At 40.2% G+C, this 26279-nt stretch overlaps 1 protein-coding gene and 1 pseudogene across 1 annotated transcript in view; both read right to left on the reverse strand.

Moving 5' to 3' along the window:
* The window catches only part of LOC121945030, a 34512-nt pseudogene extending 24264 nt beyond the window's left edge, over nucleotides 1-10248 (reverse strand).
* Nucleotides 8013-26279, reverse strand: part of LOC121945029 (VIP36-like protein) — a 32205-nt gene continuing 13938 nt past the window's right edge. The window contains exons 3-8 of the mRNA XM_042489028.1: nucleotides 18528-18645; nucleotides 15543-15625; nucleotides 14145-14306; nucleotides 13206-13320; nucleotides 11971-12090; nucleotides 8013-10492 (exon numbers count right to left, since the gene is read on the reverse strand). Of these exons, the coding sequence (XP_042344962.1) occupies nucleotides 10350-10492; nucleotides 11971-12090; nucleotides 13206-13320; nucleotides 14145-14306; nucleotides 15543-15625; nucleotides 18528-18645 (741 nt within the window). The 3' untranslated portion in view covers nucleotides 8013-10349. The remainder of the gene's footprint in view (nucleotides 10493-11970; nucleotides 12091-13205; nucleotides 13321-14144; nucleotides 14307-15542; nucleotides 15626-18527; nucleotides 18646-26279) is intronic.

The raw sequence follows: 26279 nt of genomic DNA on the forward strand, positions 1-26279 counted from the left end.
CTGAGGGCTTACCTGAACTACAGTGGAAGCAGCAATCCTCCAGTGATGCAGTGGGCAGGATTTTGGTGTTGCTCTTTACAATCCTAGTGTCAACTGAGGCTTGTGTCTTCCAACTAGCACAAAGAAATATTTACATGTTCAACAGTGAAGAGGAGTGGCCACATACTAAGCAATAACACAGGAAGAGCTGGTGAGACAAACTTTAGTGAAAAGGCAGTGTGAGCAAATTAATATGAGTTGAATGTATCCCCGCTGGATCTGCCGTCTCTACTTCCTCTGCTCAAATGCACCAGCCGTGTAGATGTTGCTACACTGTAACTAACAGTCGAGATCATTCTAGTATTTTGACCACTCAAAGTACTTTTGCATTATATGTCACAGTCACCCATTCACACACATTCACACACTGGTGGCCGAGGCTACCATACAAGGTGCTACCTGCTACCAAGGATACTTCGACATGTTGCCTGCCCAAGGATACTTCGACATGTTGCCTGCCCAAGGATACTTCGACATGTTGCCTGGAGAGGCCGGGGATCGAACCACTGACTTCCGATTAGAGGACAACCCGCTCTACATCTGGGCCACAACTTTGCGACATCACAATGTAACAAATAGAAAAGAATGTGCATAGAGAGAGTCAGCTGATCAATCAGAGCAGACTGGGCCTCTCAGGAGGTGGGACATCAGCTCAGACAGACAGTTTCAGCAGAGGGCAGTATGACACATGATGTGTTTTTTAAACATTAAAGCATGTAAACCTATTCTAGTAGACCCCAAAATAAAAATATAATCCCCAAAATTAGCACAATAGGGCCCCTTTAATAGCCCTCTCCTCAGCACTGCTGTGCTCAGGCTTCCTGTTATTCACCTTTTAAACCAGGAAAATCTACCAAAGTCCAAGTTACTTAAATCTCTCCCATTATAATATCTGGTAAAAAATATATCCCCTACAAATATGTAGGCCTAACACTGAGTCCTAACAGCATGCAGGCGCCTCTCTGTCCACACTGAATCCGTTAAATATGCACTTCTGTAACCCCCTCCAGTTGGAAAACAACACCACAAATCACTAACGTAAAAAAAAAAAAAAAATCTGCAAAACTGCTGACAAGAAACATGGTTCTACAAACCAGGTCAATTGAATCTTTCTGTTCTGCATTTTTGAGTAAGGCGAGCAACTACAGTGGGATGAAAAGGCGCCATCTTTGGTGCGGTGTCTAGGTACTACTAAAGTCTATGAGTTCCATACTGTAAAATCCAACCACTACTATGTCCCTATCTGGCATACTACACATTGGGACATAATAAATATTTTTTCGCCATGCTATATAGTATTGCAAACGCGCTGCATATACAGACAGGTGCTGCAATTAGAGAAACGCGCTGCATATCGGAAAACAGATGCAAAACGAAAATGCTACAAATACAGAAACGCGCTGCAAATAAGAAAACAAATGCAAAAAAAAAACGCTGCATATTCAGTCATACAACGGAAGTGCTCCAGGCCTCTAGGGGCTGAGCTTCCACCCGCCCGAGAGACAGACAGACAGACGCATCAACCTGTGGAGCAGATAGGTACATGAGCGGCAGAGATATTGGTGAGAGGAAAACTGGAGTCGGGAGAGGCAAATGAAAAAGTATGTATTCTTTTTCTTTTTCTTTCTTTCTTTCTTTTTTCCATATGTGGCCCTCATCTTTTACTGTATTATGAAACTGCAGCTGATTTACATGATGTTAGCATGCTAGAGACTTTGAGTTCTACAAGAGTAGTGTATCTGTAGTGGTAATGTTAGCTAACGTTACTGTAACTAACGTTACTTTCCGGGAGACCCCAGGGATTTGATTGCATTTAAGGTTAGATTATTTTCGACCTCGTCTCCACATATGATTGGATACTTTATTGATCAGTGACGGGATTTTGAATAAGAGGAAGGTGGGGAGGTGATGAAGAGAGAGAGAACAGAGTAAAACAAGAGTAGCATAAATTAAACACACACACACACACACACACACACACACACACGTCGTATTCCTCTAATGTAACATTTCTCTTTATTTAGTGATAATTGCTATTTATGTGATTTTTTGATTGAGTTTACTAAAGGGATTTACCATATCAATGTCTGTATTTCCAGGCTGCCATGTTTTGCCCTTTCTGTGGCCAACATCTACACACGTTCGAGTGTTCTGTGGCTCATGTGGCAAAAATGTACAGTTTCTGGCAGAAGTGGGAGACAACAGTAAGTAGACTAAAAGTTGTATGTGTTTGTAGATTGTACAATAAAGGGTTCAACATACCCAGTTTGGAATACTTATTACTGGCTAGATACAATAGTTTTCAGTCGGAGTACTTTTCCGAACATTTTTTAATGTATAATACAGAGATCATTATTATATTGTAGACTTACTCATTACAGACTTTTAACAGCTCGTATTATAAATCATTTGATATTAGTTCTTGGTTCATAGAATTAAACAATAAATCAGAAACAGATATTGAGAGAGCTGGGGGCAGGGAGAGTGTTTGTGAGTCCCCACTGTTTTTATGGTGTGAGGTTTTGGTCTTGATAGTCCAAAACCTTTTAACAGAGGGAAGGGGTTCTGACAGGTGGTGGCCAAGATGGGAGGGGTCTGTCTTCCTGCACTCTTTTGGTCCTCAATGATAAAAAATTAAGGTGAAATGATGAACAGCTGATGATGATGAAAGCAAGGACTTTCACCCAATGATGACAATTATATGCTAATAATAAGTAACAACAATGATAATAATTAATAATCTAACATAATACATTCATAAAAATGCAACAAAAGTGCCAAACATAGGAAACAGACATGACATGACATTTATGTTAAAATCCTAAAAATAAGGTAAATCAAATAAATCAACCATAAAAACACTATATTTAAGTTTTTTTGAATGAATGTGGTTTTCATATGCTTTCATTTAGTCAAAAGGTGAGTGTCAATATTTTCTAAGACAGCTAGGCTGTCAATTTGTGCGTACGCATGGTCTGAGGAAGTTCTGAATTTGTTTGCAGAATATGAACAAATTCAGGTAAGAAAATATTGATGAATCCCAGATTTGTGTGTACGCACGGTTTAAGCATAAATCTGTGTGTACGCACTGTTTGTGAATGAGGCCCAATGTGTACAGGTCCTTAAGAGATGGCAGATTGCAGCTGAAGGTCTTCTCTGCTGACTGGATGATGTGCTGCAGCTTGTCTTTGCTGGAAAATGTTTATTTATTTTTTTCTCCCTGTGTTTGTCAGGGTCAGCATCGGACAGCCCCACAGAGGAGGATTTGATTCGGAAGTATTTCCATGATGGCTACAGCTACAACGAAATTTTGGATTTCCTGGCCACAAAACACAATGTTAAAATGAGCCTTTGCTCTCTGAAGCGTAAACTGGAACATTTGTCATTGTCCAGGCAAAAAAACAACAACAAAATATCTGTTTCTGATTTATTGTTTAATTCTATGAACCAAGAACTAATATCAAATGATTTATAATACGAGCTGTTAAAAGTCTGTAATGAGTAAGTCTACAATATAATAATGATCTCTGTATTATACATTAAAAAATGTTCGGAAAAGTACTGAAAACTATTGTATCTAGCCAGTAATAAGTATTCCAAACTGGGTTTGTTGAACCCTTTATTGTACAATCTACAAACACATACAACTTTTAGTCTACTTACTGTTGTCTCCCACTTCTGCCAGAAACTGTACATTTTTGCCACATGAGCCACAGAACACTCGAACAGTGTGTAGATGTTGGCCACAGAAAGGGCAAAACATGGCAGCCTGGAAATACAGACATTGATATGGTAAATCCCTTTAGTAAACTCAATCAAAAAATCACATAAATAGCAATTATCACTAAATAAAGAGAAATGTTACATTAGAGGAATAGTGTGTGTGTGTGTGTGTGTTTAATTTATGCTACTCTTGTTTTACTCTGTTCTCTCCCTCTTCATCACCTCCCCACCTTCCTCTTATTCAAAATCCCGTCACTGATCAATAAAGTATCCAATCATATGTGGAGACGAGGTCGAAAATAATCTAACCTTAAATGCAGTCAAATCCCTGGGGTCTCCCGGAAAGTAACGTTAGTTACAGTAACGTTAGCTAACATTACCACTACAGATACACTACTCTTGTAGAACTCAAAGTCTCTAGCATGCTAACATCATGTAAATCAGCTGTAGTTTCATAATACAGTAAAAGATGAGGGCCACATATGGAAAAAAGAAAGAAAGAAAGAAAAAGAAAAAGAATACATACTTTTTCATTTGCCTCTCCCGACTCCAGTTTTCCTCTCACCAATATCTCTGCCGCTCATGTACCTATCTGCTCCACAGGTTGATGCGTCTGTCTGTCTGTCTCTCGGGTGGAAGCTCAGCCCCTAGAGGCCTGGAGCACTTCCGTTGTATGACTGAATATGCAGCGTTTTTTTTTTGCATTTGTTTTCTTATTTGCAGCGCGTTTCTGTATTTGTAGCATTTTCGTTTTGCATCTGTTTTCCGATATGCAGCGCGTTTCTCTAATTGCAGCACGTTTCTGTATTTGCAGCGCTTGTCTGTATATGCAGCGCGTTTGCACTTGTCGGCCACCGTAGTACGGGCACTGAAACGCACAGTAAGTTCACAGCATAATGAAAAGGACCTCAAGTGTGCAAAAAATTGAGCACAACTGAATTTTTCAGAGCCACTGCTTTCTAAATCTTGGTTGCATTTTTTTGGCCTATATACAAACCACAAGTCAAAGATCCAACTTCACACATTTGACATTCTTTGTTTTTATTATCTAAACAATTCATAAAGTATTCATTAAAAAAAAAAAAAAAAAACATCACAACAAAAATTTAAAAAAATGAGACTAGGGAGACAAGGGTAAGAATTAGAAAATTTTAAACAGAATTGATTTAACATTGTTATTTGAATAATTAACTACACTGATTTTGCCCTGATGATGGTTTGTGGATTGGATGTTGAATTTCATGATAATGACAAACAGCTTGGCTTACATAGTCCAAAAAGGTTCATTTTAGCCTACCAGATAACATTATATAGTTGCTCTTTTTATGGCTAGTGTTACTTTTCCTGCCTTAACAGCCATCATGAGCGGCTTTTTCATGGAAGACCTAGAGGCCAGAGCCATAACCACAGCACCCACAGACTGCAGATTGTCCTTTTGGAAGAGATATGTGGACAACAAATGGGAAAAGATCAAGGCTGGCCACACACAAGAGCTCACAGATCATCTGAACACCATAGGCAACACCAATAATAAAATTCACCCACTAGGAAGAAGCAGACAGATCCACCATGAAGAAGACTGTAGCATCAAGATTAAGATATACAGAAAACCAACCCACACAGACCAATATTAACTGTGGACATCCAAACACCTCACAGCACACAAATTGTCAGTTGCCAGTACACTTTTTGACCGAACGAACAACATCATAACGGACACACGGGACCAACAGGAAGAGGAAGAACACAACAAGAATGCACTCAAACAATGTCAATACCCAGGATGGGCTATTAATAAAGGCAAAAAAGAAGCTCAAAAAATCCAAAACGAAAAGGAAACAAAAAAGCAAAGAGATGCAAGAAGGAGAACATCAGCACGGTCACCCTCCCATACATCAGGGGCATCACAGGGTCCAGAATGTGATGAAGAAACACCACATCAACACACCAACCAAAACCGCACATAAAGCTACGCCAGATCCTGGTACACCCAAAGGACAAAATAGACCTAGATAGAAAATGTGACATAATATATGAAATTCCATGCCTATCTTGCAATAAAACATACATGGGGAAACAGGTAGAATGTTTGGCAAAAAGAAGAAAGAACACCTGAAGGAATGTGAAAAAGAAACATCTGGAGCGCTGACTCGAAGAACAGGAAAATCTGAAATCAGCCATCTCTGATCATTGCAAGAGGGAGATCCACATCATGGACTGGAAAAACGCCAAGGTCATCCAAACAGAAATCAACAGTTTCCACAGATGGATAAGGGAGGCAGTTGAAATTACAAAAAGGGGCCCACAGGACAATAAACCGGGATGAGGGAGCATACCAGCTGTCTCACACCTGGGACTCAGTAATACAGAGGTGCACCCCTGCTGTCTGACCTCCGTTAGAGAGCAGCCCTCCCCACCCCCATCCCCGGACGCCTGACTCCCATCAAGCAGCCAGATACCATACTCTCTGGCGGCTGAAAGAGTTTCTCACCGACAGGGGGATGTCGTCTTTCCACCACTCAGGTGAAAGAACCAACCTGGATAACGTGCGGAGGTCACAACACCACGTTACACTTCAGAGGAAGACTGCAGACAAAGCAGTTGAAACTGTTAAGGTAGGAAAAGCAACACTAGCAATCAAAAATAACAGCTATATAAAGCTTGACCTACAGTTACGACGAAAAAGCACCAGCTAAGAGGAAAAGAGACATACCTGTAGACCTTAGAGAAGGACAGCAATATTAGAGTCTGCATGACAATCAACAGCATTTCCAGCTGTTGGTGAGTCCAATTCCATGAGATATAATAATAATAGTAACTTTTTATATTGCTTATTTCATGTAAAACCGGAGCCCAAAGTGCTTAGCAGGACATGATCAGATTAAAATAAACAGTGTAGATGAAAATTACAGTAGCAAAAAAGGAGACAAAAACAAAACTTTGAAAATTATACTAGTGAAATTATCTCCACCTGAAAGCCAAATTAAAAAGATAGGTCTTTCATTTTTTTTTCTGTTCTAAGATCTGATGGTGGAACCATGAAAACAAAGAGTGGCTTCACCACATTTCCTCTCCAGAAAATGAACAAAGGGTAATGATAAAATGATGTCTTAATTCCATTTGACCGCATCAGGTTCAGGGTCTTGCTGTAGTGCATGCTGACTCTCTGTCACACTGCCATGACTTATGAGGACATCTCAATCGAACAGAGCTGTCATTGATGTTATCAGGTAAAAAGGCCTGTTAAATAAGCCCTGCTGTCCGATGCATGCAGCAGAGTCCGCTCTCCTCCGCAGTTCTTCAAGGAGTTGTTGAGCAGACACATTTCCAGTATTGTTCATGTAGTTTGTTTAAATATTTTCTTTTTCAAGCATATTGAAAATGTGGCTGCAGCTCATTTTGAATACTTTGTGGCTCTACTTTGAGCTTCATTTCAAAGATAGAGGAAGTGGACAGAAGGGATGGACAAAAAGGACAATAACTTGTGTTGGAATGAACTCTAAGAATGGAAGCAGTAGCAGACAGTGTGATAAAATGCCAGTACATGTCATCTACTGATTCATTAACGCCGATCTAGTGGTAAGTTACTCTTTAACCTCTTTAACTCCAGCCTCCCCACCAACCAGAGACCCATTTTTATCTTTTGTAGAGGAGACAGTGGACATTAGGGGGAGTTTGCAGTTGAACAACAGATGCCCTACTGAAGTGATATACATCATCTAAAAGCTAAAAACCTCAAGATTAATTTGAGATGCAGCTCACTTATAAATCTGTGTATTCACTTATAAATCTGTACTAACATTGTGTTTTGTTTAGACACCTATTTGGACTTTAAATGTTAGAGTGTATAGAAACTTTATGATGGACATTTTCATGCTTAATTAGACTTGATTTATGTTTCAATTTAGTTTAAATATTTCCTTTTTGATTTTGAGTCACTGTTTGAATCATTATGTGCCTCCTCTCTAAGTTGATGTTTGTTGCAGGTTCAGTGATCGCAGCGCAGGCAAAATTGGTTAGGAGTTCTTTTTATCCCTCAGCAGCAGTTTGAGGAGTTTGAGTCGCAGCTTGGATAACTGATCAGTTGATCCAGTCAGAGCTGATCAGATGGATGGATGGGAAGAGAAGCTGCTGCACATTGAGTTACAGTAAACTTTTGGAGCCAGTATAATCATTGGCTAAGTTTCACTTTCACTGCGCCTGGTGTTGTTCTGATCAGTCTGGGCTCAGAATATGAAAAATCTTCTTCAAGCGGCAGATGTTTATTGTGGCAGCCCGCTACAAGATCAATAAATGTGTGGAGAAACCCTTATTATGTCTCATAAATTGTTGTAGCAATTTTTGGGTTGACTATATTTGTTAAACAGGTTTGGTGCCAAATATATGCATTTTCAACTCCCTCGAGAAATGATAAAAACCACCCCAAAATAGCGCATAAAGTCACCGAGACATTGAGCAACTCCACAGATAAATGTAAAGGTGTGTTTCTCTTTGAGGCTACAATATGTCATTTTACACAGTGAGTCGTTTCAAAGAAACTGTCTCATTACTATGAAACAGCTACTATGGAGACCAACAAACTCACACATGAACAAATCTCACAGAGAGTCTTGCTTCTCTGTTTTATATTCATATAAAACAGGTAAAACAACATCTGTGCTGTATGAGGAAACGGTATGCTTTTGCCTAAAACTGCAGGAGTAGCATTGAGTGGACATGTCTTAAAGGAAAGAGCCCATTTTCATTCAGATACCTCAAGCAGAGAGATCAAGTGACTGTTTTTCTGTTGCCAAAAATGCATTGTTATTTAACCTCCTTTCAAACAAGTTAGATTTTCACAGTTGGTACCAGAGGACACCTCAGTTCTTCTGCTATATAATAGCAGTATGTTCACTCTGCCTCGGAGAGACAGACATGTTGGCCGAGGTCTGAGTCCCTGCGCACTGAAAAATGTTCAGTTTTAATGTCAATGAACATTACATGTAGACATTTCTAGAAATTCAAAAGTGATCTTCATGCATTAGAGACTTCAGCAGAAATACACTAGGAGCCAGTGGAGACAGTGGAGTGGAGACCAAGAGCCATGAGTGAGGAGCACTGGTCACCAGTCTGATGGACACTGGGACAGCAGCTAAAAAGGTAGTGGATGGTCTCAGGCAGCTGCGTCTAGTGGACAGCAGGGGAAAGGCACCAGCTTCTGTAATGGCATCACTTAAATTTCAAGTCTAAACAAGTGTTAATAATTATAAATATAGTGTTTGGACATTTTTCCTTTACTTTCTAAAAAACAATTTTCTAGATGTATTAATGTCTTGTAATTTGCAGCACATTTCTTACCCAGTTGCTCATTGCCTGTTTTTCCTGTGTTTTTGAGAGGACTCAAACCAATCTGCTCAGGGTTCATATACTTGTGAAGTGTCTGAATGCAGCACAATGAAAGTAATATTGATCCAGGTGGTTTCAAAGGGTTCAATAACAGTGCACACTAGAGCAAAAGTCTAAAGTCACATAATCAGAAATGAATCAGTTGATGAAACAAGATGGTACTGATGAAATCATGTACTACAGAAAAGTTGGATTTTGTTCACATAAAAAGTGATGCTAAAGCTCAAAGATCTGATGCACAGCAGCCATAAACAGATTACTGACAAAACTTAACATCAACTTCTCACAGCTGAGAACTGTTATCAGCTGCTGATGGGAAAGGAAGCAAACAGAACACAGAGGAGGAGCTGAAACCAGCAGAGAGGACAGGAGGAGAGTCAGAGCTGCTCTATTGGTCCTGGCTCGGCACTTCAACTCTAATCACTCCTTTGAAGTACAAGAAGCACGATGTCTCACTCACCGTACCTTTACTGATTGAATCAATCCATTTCAGCTGATCTGAGTGTTTGCCGGGCTCAGAGGGCGCTCTCAATGCAGTTTGCCGTTTTCAGTGCTGACAGAAGAAGTGTCCAGAGATCCACAGGTTGATGGTCTTCACAGCAGCTCCATGTCAGATTCAAGCTGCACGTTGGCAGCACCCAGTGGCAGTAAGAGGTACACTTTAAACTGCAATACCACAGTATCTCGTAACGTGATTTCAGTAAAGCGCACACATCTGTGATTTTGGAATTGATCGGAAGTTGTTTTGTTTTGTTTGTCTGTTGGGGATGAAGTGACCACAAGGGACACCAGAGTCACATCAGCAACTATTTCAAATCTACAGTGTCTGGTTTAGTGCAGTTGTTCCAAACATACTGTGATCCATTTTTAAAAGAAGAAATTCCTCTAAAGCAGCTTTATCTCATCTATCTTCCACGCACGCGACGAGGCGCGCGTGTGCGCGCGCGCACGCACGCACACACACACACACACACACACACACACACACACACACACACACACACACACACACACACACACACACACACACTTCACAGCTGGCTCACCTGTTGATCTCTGCACCTGTCTCTGTTCTGTGGGCTTGGGCCTTCAGACCCGTCCGGTTGTTCATTCAATCACATGGTTCAGTAAAGCTCTGGCAGTCCTTGCATTGTGGTGATCTAAGTTGATTCCGAAACCTCTGTGAAACGCTTGCTCTCTGATCAATAGAAACGTTTGCGTCTGTTTTCCTTCCAGCGGCCATAAACCATGAGCCCTACCACTGCCAGCACACCCAGGCCCAGGATGGAGAAGAGCAGGGTGAAGAAGAACTGCACTCCGCTCGTCCCTTCCACCTCCACCTCCGCTGCAAAGCAAAACGAAGAGAGACTCATAATCACACAGATGTTCTTGGTTTATACAAGCACTTCATGAGGAGGGACCAAATCAAAGTTTGCTACTCCAGACATCAAAATGTGGGTATGCTCTGTAGGCATCACTGCTGAGAAAGAGAAACTGCCTATGGAGAGTACACTCCCTCAACAAAGATCTTTAGAACACATTTTAGAAAAAAAACTTTAGAGGATATTGATGAATGAGGCCCACTGTTTCAAGATTACAGGTCAATTAAATTGCTTTTTTGAATTCAAAGTTAAAGAAAAGCTCAACCAACTTAATACAAGAAATTAAGGTTTTTCATGGTGAGAGGACTACTTTGCATTATGTCTTCACTGGTTCCAGAAGTCTGAGAAAACACCCTGTTCATGTCATTAAAGTTATCTTCATTAAACTTAAATAACTCGCAACCCAAATTTCTAGGAGGGTAGTATTTAGTTAGATGTTGCTTTCAATGTATAGGAATATGTATAAAAATCACCCTCCTCAGCTCTCCTCTCAGCTCCCTTCTCAGCTCTCTCCTCTGCTCCCTCCTCAGCTCTCTCTCCTCAGCTTCCTCCTCAGCTCTCTCCTCTCAGCTGCTGTTGTAGCTGCAGGGGGGTCCTCCAGCTCCAGTGTTACATTTGTGCTCACTATAGTGACTGACTCACAGACAATCAGTTTGTTGCTGACTTTTTGCTGACGTCAGCTCATGTTGCTGACTTTGGTTGCATGCATCAGTCTACACTACCTTTATTCTGCACACGGTACAAATACACAAACTGTCACAGCCCTAGTAGTGAGGAATCTAGTGGCCCATTCAAGGGATTAAAATGATATCTTGGCCTCTGCAGTTTTGATTTTGAATCTTTGCAAAGAATGTGGCTGTGGCTCAAGAGGTAGAGCGGGTCATTCATTGCTCAGAAGGTTGGCGGTTCGATCCCCAGCTCCTCCAAGTCGCCGCTCGAAGTATCCTTGGACAAGATACTGAATGCCAAACTGCTCCTGATCCATGTGAGTGTGTTTGAATGTTTAGACTGAGTAGTAGGTGGCACCTTGTGCCTCAGCAACATGTGTGTAAATGGGTGAATGTGACTCATGGTGTAAAAGTCCTGTGAGTGCTCAGAAGACTAGAAAGTGCTATACATGTGCAGGTCTAGTTCTTCATGATCATCATCAAAATAAGGATAGAATTCATATAAACTCATGTCACATTCCCACACTGGTGGCGGCATGGTGCTAACCATTCACTCACACTGACACACTGATGGAACTTTCATGAGTAATTTAGGGTTCAGTATCTTGAAACCACCAGCCACCTGGTCACGAGAATGGGAACTTGGATTAAATTTTACAAACTGCTTCAGGATTGAATTTTGGTGTTTCTATGTTTCTGAGATCATGTAGTGTTGTAAGAGACAACTGATGACCTTAGAGTGAGCAGGGTGGAGTGGGCGATGGTGGACCTACCTTGGAACTTATCCATGTTGTCAACGCTAGGGATGGTGACCTCCTCCTCCTCTTCCTCCTCCTCAGGAGTCCTCACTACTGTCAGCTGGTACAACTTCATGGAGATGATGTCATGGTTATCTAGAGCAACATGCACAAGTCACTAAGTAATATTTAAAGAAACAATTCACACAATTGTAGCATTGTGTGAATTCTATGGCACATGGTTCAGTAAAGCTGCAGTCCTTGCATTGTGGTGATCTAAGTTGATTCCGAAACCTCTGTGAAACGTTTGCTCTCTGATCAATAAGAAAGAAAAGCTGTGGAGTCACTGGAATTTTTGGACGTACTGATTGTATCCCAGTTTCCCATAAGAGACTGCAGAAGCAGGGATTAGGCCTGGGTCGTATTATGGTATACCAGAGTAGAAATTCTAAAGATATGTTTTTTAATACCATCATAAATTTATAAAAAAGTTAAAGTAAAGCTACAGGACTGTAAACAGCTGGTGGCCAACAGGCAGTGGGAAAGCGTGGGGAATAATGGCATGTTTTTTTTACATCTAACATCAACCAAACTGGAGCTGCTGATTGTTGAAACAGAGGACTTAGTGGATAGTTTGGGTGAGTTTTATTTTGTTTCTTTTGAGTTTAAATTTAGTGTGTTTTATGATGAGTTTAGTTGATTTATCATTATCTTAATTTATTTTTTTTTTCTTTCAAAGAGCCTTTTATACCATTGCCTAATCCTATGCACTGTTTTATATCTGCTTAGTTTTTGCCTTGTTTTTAATGTTTTTAATCTACTGTCCTTATACCATGTCTGTAGCACTTTGAGATTTTTCTAAATAAATAAATAAAATGTATTTATTATTATTTTAACAAAATGACGTATAAAATGACAAACCCACACTGTGTCTTCTCTGTCCTTTCCAGAGAGTATTCTCCAGCATTTGCTGCTTCAATGCAGCTCCAACCTTTGTTACATGAATGAACTCTAACCTGTTGAGTGTTTATTTTTGACTTGTGTATATTTTGCAGGGATTTGGCTACATTAATAAATTTACTCTTGTTGGCTTTTTGCCCATGGGGCTTTGTCAGTGCTGCAAGTGAAACAGCATGCACCAGAGATGACAAACGAGCCCAATACAGATAGCGATGATGTGCCAGCATTATCACGTATTCCTAGCCTTAATGAAATTAATCAGAGGTTCCCAGCAGTCAAGCAGCCCTCATGTGATTATTAAGACTTCATACCTGATAGGTCTCCAGTGGCAGAGGACGCACCAAAGAAGTAGCCTGAAGGTAGCCGCAGTCCTGAGATGTCAGCACAGTCTTTCCATTCCTGCTTGCCCTCTACGTCCACCATCAGCTGGTGGGCAGAGGAAGAGTTGGTATGAGTCACTGATGAAGAATAAACTCATGCTAGGAGTTCTAAACTTAACTTCTAAACTTTACTTATTTAATAGGAATTATGTTAGAGCTGTCAATGGGAATCCTTTAATGTAAAGGCCCTGACACACCAAGCCGACGGGAGGCCGTTGGTGAGCATCCGCAGCCCTCGTCTCTGTGGTGTGTCCCACACCCTTGGCATGTGTCGACGCTCGTCTACTTTTTTTCCCCCAGTGATTTAGCATGTTGAATTGGCGACGGTGGAGCCCGAAGGTGAATGAAATCACTGATTGGCTATTCAGTGCACAAGAAGAGAAATGTAAGTAAAAAATATAAACCAATGGCTAAAGTTAAGAGGGAGAGAGGTCGAAACAAACTTGTTAAGTTAGGTCAGATTAGTTTTTCTTTAACCATTGAGTACTTCAGCAGAAAGGTTTCCTGATGGCTTGTGATGTTGCTAATTGTGCTTTGCTCCTACAACACTAGATTTTGCTGTTAATGTGCTCAATGACTAACTAGCGTCATAGAAGTCTTTAGGTTTCCCTATTTGAATGACTATTTCAGATGTCCGTATGTGCTGGTTGGCTGTCAGTTTGGTGTGTTCATGTGCAACTTCCTGCTAGAGACACGGCGAAGTGAGGTGGGAGGAATTCAACGCTCCTAATTCTCTGATGTCGGTTTGGTGTGTTTGGGCCTCAAGAGATTTTTCACACAAATTATGTCTGTATTAAGACATGATGACAATAAAAGAGTCAACATGTAACAATTCTGTGTCCATTTCACCTAAATTAGAGGATTTCATACCGTCAGTCTGTTTCTGGAGAATCTGATGAGAAGAAATGTGTCATAGATAGCGTTGCGCGTCAAAGCTGAACATCCTCCAAGTTCAGTGTGCCGTCCATCAGAATCATGGTCATATGACAGTGTCCCATTTCCCAGCATCACTGATACATATGGGAAAACCCTCTGAAGAAGACAGGAGAGTTAAACTGGCTAAGCACAGAGTACACCAGCATACCAGACAACAGACTCAAAACACTCAGATGTGATGAGACATCGGGCCTCATGCAAGAAATGATATATGATCACATTTTCTCTTACTTCTGCTCATATACAAGATTTGCTCTTGTTTTGTTAGTACTCATTGATTTGGGGGATTCATCAGCGTTTTCTGATTTTTGCTCTTCTCTTAGGTAAGAGAACATTTTACGAGTGGTTAGGAGCAGTCTGACCAAGATAAGAGATAAATATCTCGCTTTCACAGTCCACAAATTGTTGCCCAGCAAAAGAAAAAATAAGTTTGACATTTGAGAAACATTTAAAAAACGCATGAATATCCTTTAATCAAATTTATATAATAATTAGAATAATTATAATGACTTGATTGTTAAATATAAAATATTTAAATATATATATATATATTTATTATATAATATATAAGACTAAAGAAATACTGCTATACTTGGTGCACTGATCCCAGATATTGCAATTTCAGTTACTGCGTCACTCTACTGACCAGAAGTAAATTTACTTAAGAAATGTTAGTACTTTACCTATGTGCAAATCTGAGGAACTTTTACGTAACTTGGGTATTTTAATCTCATGCCACTTTCCGATTGTACTCCACTACACTTCAGAGGGAAATACTGTACTCACATACAGTGTGTCATGTCTCCAGTCTTGTTCATGTGTCAGAGTCTTTGCACACAACCCTAAACCTGCTCTTATATAGTGCTTAGGAGGTGATACCTGTGCTGACAGGTGACTTATGATCAAGCAGGATTCATCATTGAGCACACCTGGGCAGAGCAGATTTGAATGGTTAACATTTGGTGCATCTGGAGTTGACTTTTCTTATATTTTATCTTTGAAGAAAATTAAGAGAAAACATAAGACAAATTTAAGAGAAAGTTGCTGCACAAGGCCCATTATGGTATGGTGAAGTGATGAAGACATGGGGTGAACAATGTCAGCTCATGGAATAAATAGCTGTATTTGATGCTACCTGCATTCCATGTTGTGGCCTCTGCACATTGGAGAGGTTTGCAGAAAGAGAAATATGACACATATCTGAGATAACTGATCACAAAATAAGAGGTCTGGCAGACTATACTTTTGACATGTTTGTCTAGACTATATTAAGAAAAACACTAACAGTGTGATAACACAGGCATGACGCAGAGGCTACAGACCGAAACTCACATCATGACTCTTGTCAGCGTTGGGGTAAGTATCCACAAATATTCCAAGTCCAATGAACTGGTTCATGCTGCCAAACACAGGTCCTGCCAGGACAGAGTGACGTACATCAGGGCAACAGCCTCACAACAAACAGCATGGGATATTTGAGCCATTTTATGTAGTTTAGCCATTAACACAAGGCCATCCACACAGTTCTATTTACCAGTTGTTATTATGACCTTTAATTTCAGTATGAACATACATAGAGCCATCAGTTACCTCAGTGTCTCTGTAAGTGTCAGTTAGTACCTGCATAGATGTGGAAATCCCTTCTACTATACAAAGGTACAGTAAAGACAGCATCACCTTTGACATGACAATGACTTGATCTGTTTATCTTTACATCTGTCTTCACTGCATGAGTTGACTGATGAGATTCATAATTTTCTTTCTTTCTATTACTTATAGCTTCTTACCTAGTCATTTTTCTTGTCACCTCTTACTCATTTCTTGCAATTTGTGGGACATGTCTTGCCAAGTCGCTCATTGTGTTTTTCCATGTTTTCAAAATGAAGCAAACAATATGCTCAGGTTTCAAAAGTTTAAATGCTTGTGAAAGGCATCCAAACGCAACACAAAAACTGTGACTGATCCAGATTTCAAAGGGTTAAACAGCTAACTGATGATACAGTATTTCAGTATTAGTATTAGATTTGTTCAACTTAATATGGAAGGGAGGAAATCTCCTTATTTGTGGGAAAATTAGGGGGCTGTTCTGTAGTCACTCTAATATCACCCTAAAAACTTTTTTTCTGGGTCAGAGAATGCGGTTCTTTTTATCTCCTTTGCAGCTGAATGTCACTCGTGAGGTGGATAATTGATCTGTTGATACATTCACAGCTGATCAGATCGATGGATCAGAGAAGATATTTGCAGGTTTTTGTAAGTGAAAGAGAGTTTTAGGCCCAGCAGAATGAACGGTTGAGTTTCACTTTTAATGTGCCTGATGTTCTGCTGCTCATCTCTGCCTTTACTGCGCTATAAATAACCCATCGGTGTATATGTTTTTAATACTGCTCTAATTAACAGTCCAGCTCCATTGAGACTACGACAAGATAACTGAATGTGGTGGCCCGCCAAAGTCTTAGTTATTAATAAGAAACACTGGCACAGCATGTACAAGAGCTTTCAGTAACCCTCACAAACATCTGAACTTAGAGAGGGGACACAGAATAGAAAAAAAGGACACAGGCACATAAGATAAAAAAAGCAACAAATCAAACAGCACTTTAGCTGGAACACATTTCCACTTAACACACCAATAAGCAATAATGACCTATTTAAACCTGCGAAGATGGATGCCAGGTTCTCTCTCTGCAACAGAAAAGGTCTTGGCACAACTGGTGATTTCTGCAGTGAATACATATTCTCCAGCTTTTCTCAGTTACGCACTGCCTTTAATCTACAGCAATCTGATTTCTTCAGGTAATTTGAATCTTAAAAATCGAATACACCCTCTCTTCTAGAATGCTCCACCCTCTTCGGTAATTAAAACCTTGTACCAGTAACAAAAATGAGCAGAAGGTAAATTTCATTTCTATATGAGCTCCTAGCTTCAGATACATCTCTGACTTTGCTAAAAATTAATACTGAATGGGAATAGAACTTCTTATTTTCATGTATGATGATTAGTGGACTACAAGAAATAAAATCTTGCTTGAAATTTCAACTACTCTAATTTAAAATTGTTTATAGGGTACACTACAGTAAAGCTAGACTTGCCAAGATATACAAGAATATGGCTGGCACTTGTGACAGATGTTCCCAGTCTCCTTGCAATCTCACTCACATGTTTTGGTCATGTTTGAGTCCGGAGGAGTACTGGTGCTGGAGTTCTAATTTTAGAATAATTTCAGTTATATTAGAACAAATAATGGAACCTTCCCCACAGATGCTATATTTGGTATACCTGAAGTTGTAAAAGAAAATCTGTCCAAAAGGCAAGCAAATGTAATCTCATTCACTTCCTAAATAGCTCGGCGGAGAATACTTTGAATATGGAAGAAACCGCCCCCATCACATACTTCATGGCTGCGTGATACAATGTCTTCTTTAGAGCTGGAAAAGATCAAATTCTCTGGTTCGATTGACAAATTTTACAGTAATTGACAGCCTCTAAATAACTATGTAAAGAGCCTGACCTCACTTTCCTAAGAATGACTACCCAGGTGAGATGACAGTACATTTAGCAGCTGAAGCCTACACTCTGGCAGAACTTTGAAAATTAGCTTACTATACACTACACTGACCCATATGTATAGACTCTCCTCTCTCTTCATTTTTCATTGACTTGTGTATTTATTTTTATTTTATCTGAATTTATTGAATATTACTTTATTCATTGTAAATGTTTTAAATGCGGAGGGTGGGGGTGATGTGGCGTGGGTTCATTGTTGTTATGACTTGGTTTGACTCTTACAATGATAATGAAATATGTTTAAAAAAAAACGGGATGTTTGTTGGATTTTTTGCTTTGGTGCAAAGTTTTTCCTGAGTTATCGGAATAAACCAGTGACTGGGAATTATCTGTATTTCAGTGAGTGTGTCGTTGGTTAAACACAGATAACAAACCTGGGTAATGCAGGTAATATTAAAATCAACTAACCTCTCCTAAAAAATAATCCAGTCTAAATGGGGCTTTGGAAGCAAAAATTGGCATTAAAGAAATTCACATAAGACAATTCTTTGTTGCTGTCTCATTTACACATGGTTTCTTGTGTATTTTACTGTAGAATTAGAAAATTAAAATATGTGGTTTTAGGAGCAGTTGAAACTGTGAGTGCACGGAGGCTACCAGATCCTGGTGTCTCAGCCACTTTGTACAGGATCGTAATAAGAGAGGATATGTGCTCCTGAATACTTTCACATTACATTAAATCATTTGTAGCATGTAGTTTCTCTCACTGAATGACATGACTCCCTCAGAGTGATCCAGGCCTGACCTACCACTCTGCATGCGGTCTTTGGTTAACCAGATAGCCATGCCATCCCCATTCAGATTCTTCTTTGCCTGGCCATGGATTTTAAAGTGCACCTTTAGTTCCCAATCCCTCACGAAGAAAGGCTAGAAAGCAACAGAAATAAAGATAAGCAGGTTATTCTTGTGCAATGCTATCTGTAGTATGTGTTTATCAAAGGCACTGAGCAACAGACAAAAACAGAATGAACTTGTGGAATGTTAAGTGTAAGTAAATAAGGGGTCTTTGGGCTGCACAATATTGGAAAAGTGACATTACAATATGTTTTCCTGCAAAATAAATAGCAATATGAAAAATACAGGGATTTCTGCCAGATTACTTGAATAGCTCTATTTGGAAAGAATCAATCTAAATGGAATTATTGGTGGAATCTTGCATCAGAGTGCATCTGCAAAGAAAATGAAAATAATAGTTAAAGCTGAAAAGTGACTTTTTACTTAAGTTAAATGCACTGGTTGACTTACAATGACACCATGTATTCATATAATACTCGTCTATCAATCCAGGCTCAAGTCAGTGATCCTAAAATGAATAGGCTCCTTGATGTTGCTCCCCTCTTGTTCCATGCTTATTTTCAGGTTCTGGCTGGCGAATGGGACGTGCTATGATTGTTTATCAGACTGACTTCCCTTTTAGATTATCATTACCCTTAACATTACAGCCTTGCAACTCCAAAGTGCTGTTGGGAAACCTCTGGTTTCTTTAGGTTAACTTACTTAGCTTTAGCCTGGCTTATTGCTGGTTACTAGCTTTTACATTCTGCTAACTGCAGGGAATACTGATCAGGGTACACTGGGATAATGATGCATTAAACAGAAGGTATATTTCTTCTGTGCAGCAAACACAAAACACATTCCTTTTTAAAGTTTTTATACTGGAACCTGAGCTCATCTACACACTTTCTGCTGACTGCCGTGGTTTCGGAAAAGCATGCATTTCACTGTGTTTGTGGTACTGTCCCGGTTATGGTGCTTCTTTACTCACTCACACACAGGAGAATCTCACCTTGCAAACGGCACCAGACACATCACTTACACACATAACCTTTCTTAAAGGAGAAGGCTTGGTCGGAAATATTAGTCAGAGAAAATGTGAACCGTGTGAGTTTTCCTTTTCTATCAAGCAGCAAAAAAGTTGCAGCATGACATCTTTGAGTTAAGATGACTTCCTTGACAGTGCATGTTCTGTGATGTTACTATGCACATTCGCACAATGTTATGTCTAAAGTGACACAATATGTTGTGTATTATTGATTAATTGCTCCCTTAAGCAATTAATCAATAATATAGCATATTTAAGGTATACTATGCAGGGATTGTCAGTGACAGTTTGTAAATAATATCACAAGAGAAAGTGAAAGCTACCCCCAGGGGTCTGCACCACCAAGTGAGATTAGTGCCTTATACCCCTTTCCCACCAAGTCTAGCTCTTGCACGCATGTATTTTGAACGAAGGTAAACCCACTAATTATCGGCGACTGGCTGCATTCCCACTGCCAGTGAACACACTGCTGCATCACACGTCTGCCTTTCTGTCAACTTATGTGTGTGTGTGTGTGTGTGTGTGTGTTGTTTTGTTGGTGTGTCTGTGCCTATATCTAGGGCTGCACCTAACGATTATTTTTTTATCGATTAGTCTATCGATTATTTTTATCAATTGATTGATTATTTTTTTAATTGATCTAACTGTTATTTTTGTATTACTTGAATAATATAACAACAAATTTACTGACATTTTAATGTCACATATTAACATAACATTTTAAAACTTGTCACACATTGCAGGGCATTATTTCCCCCCAAAAAATAGCCCAGTCTTAATTGGTAATCTGTGATTTACAGTCTGATATAAAGTCTCTAGTGCACAAGCTTGTTTCACTGAAGTAAAAGGAATGTAGTGCAATCTACATTTAGCAATCCAACAGCAAAATAAATTAAACTATGTAAAATTAAAGTCACTTTTAGGAGGAGTAACGAAACAGTTACTCTTTGTTACAATAACAAACTTCAAATCTGCCAGTCCAACAAAACATCTTACAGTAAAATTAGTGAAATTTGAATAATACTATAACTTTTCTCTAACAGAAATGATTATTAGTACATTCTTTCTGCATCAAAATATTCCAGTCTTACTGAACCTTAAGGCGTGCCTGCTGATATGAGTGCTGTATTTTCACATTTATAAGCACATATTCCACTCATTTATGAAGTTATACAAGCTCCTGCACAGCTGACAACCCCATCCTGTAAATGTTTCAAAATAAAATACATTGTATCAGCAACTGATGGCATTCTGTCTACAGACACAGTCAGATGGCTTTTGTTTTGAAAGGGAAGCATGGAAGTTGAGGTAAAACAAACATCTTTGTATTTCCTCATCTCTGTGACAGAGAGCGACTTTAAACTGCAGTATGAAGTGGTATAGAGTCAACAAATGCGAGCGTCACGCGTAAAAAAAAACAAAAAACGCGAGCCCCTGTTTCTGTAGATGTGCTGCAGCTTACACGCAGCTCAAACGCACCTGACAAGCGCTGCTCGAGCGAGCATTGTGCACGCTCTAACTTGATACACGAGCGCCGAAACAAAAAACAACACACTCGGCTCTGCTTACCATCGCATAGGGCGTGCTGTGTGAAACGGCGCAACGCATCGACGCAGGTTATGTGAATCGACGTAATCACGTAATCGATTACGGCAACGCGTTGCCCCAGCCCTAGCAATGTCACTGTAATACATCCATGAGGAGAACAGGTAAACAGTAGACAGCAGCAGGGACGGAGGTGGGTGAAAACTTTACGGTGGTTACTTCACTTTATTTATATATCTCTGACTTATTTAGTCTGCCTCTAAAAACTGGTGCAGACTAATTAGGGCCCGAGCACCAAACGGTTCTAGGACCCTCTTGAAACTGAAGGAATTATTATTATTATTAATAATTATTATTATTATTATTGTTATTTTTCTTTAAAATTAATTACCTTTTTGAGGGCAACATATTCAAAAAGTCATGGAACTTTGCAGACTTATCAGGTCTGGTGAAAAATTAGATATTTTAATGGTCTCGTGCGTGGGTGGGAGGAAATGTACCAGTGGCGCCCCCTACTGATTTTTAACAAAGCAGCCCCCACAGCACGTTTTAACAAAGCAGCCCCCACAGCACGTTTTACCTAGAGCTGTGAAACTTTGACAGCAAAAGTTATTCAAATCATGAGTTTTCATCACACTGTGTGATCTGTATGAGGCTTCTAATTTGTATGTTCTGCCATAAACCAGGAAGTAAACAGGAAATGGTATGTAACTCTGCGGTGAATGGTCCAATCTGCCCCAAACTTCACATGTTTGATAGGAGTCCCGCCCTGAACACATCTATATGACAATTTTAAGCGATAATGACAGCGCTGCCTATTGGCACAGGAAAGGCAAAGTTTTACACTAAGGCGTCCAAGCTCCTACCAGGTTGACTCAACTGAGCTCAAAATGGTCTCAAAAAATCTCTAAGATGTTGATGATGCCTGAAAATGAATATTGTGAGTTTTCGTTGAAAGGCGTTACTGAAGTCGGGTGGACAATTTCGATGTTTCGACATGATATCAAAACCTGTTGAAACTTCGCCCCAGATGGTCTTTACAAAATTTCACAGATTTGATGAGAGTCCACGCCTGAAGATATCTGCAGTGCAATTTTGAATCTTAAGTCATGGCACCACCTATTGGTAGCAGGAAGTTACTTTTTTAACTCTTTGATTTTTCCCCTGTAGCAGGTTAACTCAATTGACCTCATATTCAATTAGAATACTGTAAAGACCTTTATGATGCACAGAAATTACACTTTTGAGTTTTCATCAAACGCTGTTGCCAAAGTTACGCTTTATTCGCCATAAAAATGGAAGCACTTTTTGAGAGGTAAGGCATGCACCAAAACTTACCAAACGTGGCACACACATCAGAAGTCTTAAAATGTGATATCTGATATGATTTTTTTTTTGCTCTGATGTGCAAAAATGGCTCTAAGGCGCCCCCTACAGATTTCAACGAAGCAGCTTCTGCGGTACATTTCACCTAGAGATATGAAACTTGTCACACTGTGTGGTCGTGACTCGGCCACACATTTCCATGTCTCGCCATTAACCAGGAAGTAGTTTATAACTCTGAGGGACATGGTCCAATCTGCACCGAACTTCACATGTTTGATGACAGTCTTGCCCTGAACACATCTACATGACAACCATTACCATTACTTTTACAAAAGAGGAAGTTGTTGTAACTTCACTTTGCAAGGACTGATTGGCCCCAAATTTCACAGTTGTGTTCAGGCTGCAGCCCTGAACACATCAACATGTCATTCAACAATGATACTCACTGCACTACCTATTTCCAACAAGAAGTATGGCTTCTCACACAATTATCCTTTCACTGACATGAAATTTACATGGTTTGGTCTACAAATAATGTAGACCAAGATGATGTAGATTTTGTGTGTCCAAAGGAAGTAATTCTCTCTGTGTACTTTTTCCACTTTAAGCTGCAAGCAGCGATGAAAGGGCCCTCACATCCCTGCGCATGTTGGGGTACTGGTGGGACTCCATCTCAAGTGGTTGTTCATTTCTGTAAAAGGTGGATAATCTACGCAGAGAGTTTGGACTCTGGAGTAAGATATTTCACATGGTGCAGTACTTCCAGCGGCCATTAGGAGGCAGTGGAGGGGGGACAAATTTCATGTCATGTTATAGACCAAACCATGTAAATATGTAAATCCAATAATAATTGTCCCTCAAGGCTTACTTCCTGTTGCCAGTGGGTGGCACTTTTACTACTAGTGAACATCATCATACAGATGTGTTCAGGGCAGGACCCTTATCAAACATATGGAGTTTCAGGCAGATCAGACAATGTACACCAAAGTTACAACAATTTCCTGTTGTATGGCGAGACATCAAAATTGTACGCCATGCCACTGAAAAACCGTAAAAGGTTTGTGCAGACCTGTGATAACTTTTCAAAGCCAAGGGGTTGAGAATGGACACACCTCATTTGACGTTGATCGAATTAATCCTGTGGGACAAGATGGCAAAAGTACGAGGCCGGAAATCGCCAAAAATGAATAAAAAATTCCAAATGCCGATGTCCTGTTGGGTTTGGGGGGTGGGTCCAAGAGTTTTTTATGTGCATCTGGGCATGATAGATGAGTGTACCAAGTTTCATAATTGTAGGTGAAACTACCTAGCCATTGGGGCTACATGTTAGGGTGCGCTGTGGAGCCATTTTGCCATGTCCATTTTCGAAACCACCAAAATAGATATTTTTTGGCCAGGCCGAACGAGCATACCAATGTTCATGAGTTTTTGAGCATGTTTAGACCTCCAAAAATGCAATTCATTTTGTAAAAAAATAATAATAATTAAAGCTGCAAGCAGCGATGAACAGGCCCTCCCACCCCCACTCAAGTCAAGGCTACCGTGGGGAGTGATGCAATCATCCATTTCAGTGAAACTTGAAAAAGTATGTAGAGACTTTTTGTAGAGAGTATGTAGACCCTTGAGAGAGATATTTCACTTGGTGAATTACTTCCTTTGGACACACAAAATCTGTGGCATCTTGGTCTACATCATTTGTCGAACAAAACGTAAACTTCATGAAAATCAAAGGATAGTTGTGGTACGAGGCGTCCTTCCTGTTGACAGTGGGTGGCTCAGTGAATATCATATTAAAGGACATGTTGATGTGTTAAGGCAGGCATGTCAAACTGGTCCACAGGGGGGCCGGTGTGGCTGCAGGTTTTTGTGCCAACCAACCAAGAGCACACAGTTTGACCAATCAACTGTCTGAAGACGGAGATCAGTTGATTAAATGAGTCCAGTCTGGTGTGCTGCTACTTGGTGGAAACAAAACCTGCAGCCACACCGGCCCCCCTGTGGACCAGTTTGACATGCCTGTGTTAAGGGCTGCAGCCTGACCACAACTGTGAAATCTGGGGCCAATTAGTCAATGTAAAGTAAGTTACAACAACTTCCCTTTTGGCGGCAACCACTGGGTCTCCATGGCAACAACGTTCAAGGAAAATCTATACTTCAGAGGGAGGCATCATTAAGGTCTTAAAAGTTTTGTTACCAGATTGAAGTCAATCGTATACAATCTGTAGGAGCATTCCATCAAAGAAGAAAGCATGTAATTTCCATGACATTTCATGTTGCCAGTAGGGGGCGCTAAAAGTAATGGTAATGGTTGTCATGTAGATGTGTTCAAGGCAAGACAGTCATCAAACATATGAAGTTTGGTGAAGATTGGACCATGTCCCTCAGAGTTTTAGGGCTTCTGAGAGGATTTCTAAATTTTGAAGTCAATCGGATGAAATCTGTAGGAGAAGATCAAAAAATTGCAAGCCCTGAAAATGGCCAAAAATACGCCAAAATTGCACATTCAATTCAAAATAGCCGACTTCCTGTTGGGTTTAGGGTATGGGTCCAAGAGGCTCTTTTGTAGGTCCTGGGGTGTTACACATGCCGCCCAAGTTTTGTAGCTCTAGGTGAAATGTACCGCATGGGCTGCTTCGTTGAAATCTTTAGGGGGCGCTACAGAGCCATTCTGGCACATCAGTGCAAAAAAAATCATATAAAATATCACATTTTAGGACTTTGGATGTGTGTGCTAAGTTTGGTGAGTTTTGGTGCTTGTATTGCCTCTCAAAAAGTGGATATGATGTCAATTAAGTTAACCTGCTACAGGGGAAAAAAATCAAAGAGTAAAAAAAGTAACTTTCTGCTACCAATAGGTGCTATGAGTAAGATTCAAAATTGCACTGCAGATGTCTTCAGGCCTGGACTCTCATCAAATCTGTGAAATTTTGTAAAGATCTGACCTATTCTGTGCCCCCCGCTCGCCCTGATCGTGGTCTGGTCCTGGTTGCGCCGATGCTGTGATCTTGCCTTTGGACAACTCCCTTTCACATATGCATGAGACTGTTATCATCTCTATCAACATCATCATAGAGAGCAATTACTAATTTCACACCTACCATTATTGTAATATGACATGCATCTGTTTCTATTGTTCTGTGCCCCCCCCCCCCCCTCCTCTCTCCCCCCTCTCCCCCCCTCTCTTTCTCTTTCCTTTTTTGCCATGATTGTATTTCACTTGCTATTTACGACATCTATTGCTCGTCTGTCCGTCCTGGAAGAGGGATCCCTCACTATCCTCTACCGCTCTTCCTGAGGTTTCTTCCTCTTTTTTTTTCCCCGTTACAGGGGTTCTTTTTGGGGAGTTTTTCCTTGGGTGATGTGAGGGTCTAAGGGCAGAGGGATGTCGTACACTGTAAAGCCCTCTGAGGCAAACCTTGTTTTGTGATAATGGGCTATATAAATAAAACTGACTTGACTTGACCATCTGGGGCGAAGTTTCAACAGTTTTTGATGTCATGTCGAAACATCGAAATTGTCCACCCGACTTCAGTAACGCTTTTCAATGAAAACTCTCAATATTCATTTTCAAGCATCATCAACATCTTAGAAATTTTTTGAGATGATTTTGAGATCGATCGAGTCAACCTGGTAGGACCTGGTCATCTTAGTGTAAAACTTTGCCTTTCCTGTGCCAATAGGCGGCACTCTCATTATCGCTTAAAATTGTCATATAGATGTGTTCAGGGCGGGACTCCTATCAAACGTGAAGTTTGGGTCATATTGGGGCCATTTACAGCAGAGTTACATACCACTTCCTGTTTACTTC

The sequence above is a fragment of the Plectropomus leopardus genome, chromosome 6 (genome assembly GCF_008729295.1).
Source record: "Plectropomus leopardus isolate mb chromosome 6, YSFRI_Pleo_2.0, whole genome shotgun sequence".
In the NCBI taxonomy this organism is placed as follows: domain Eukaryota; kingdom Metazoa; phylum Chordata; class Actinopteri; order Perciformes; family Serranidae; genus Plectropomus; species Plectropomus leopardus.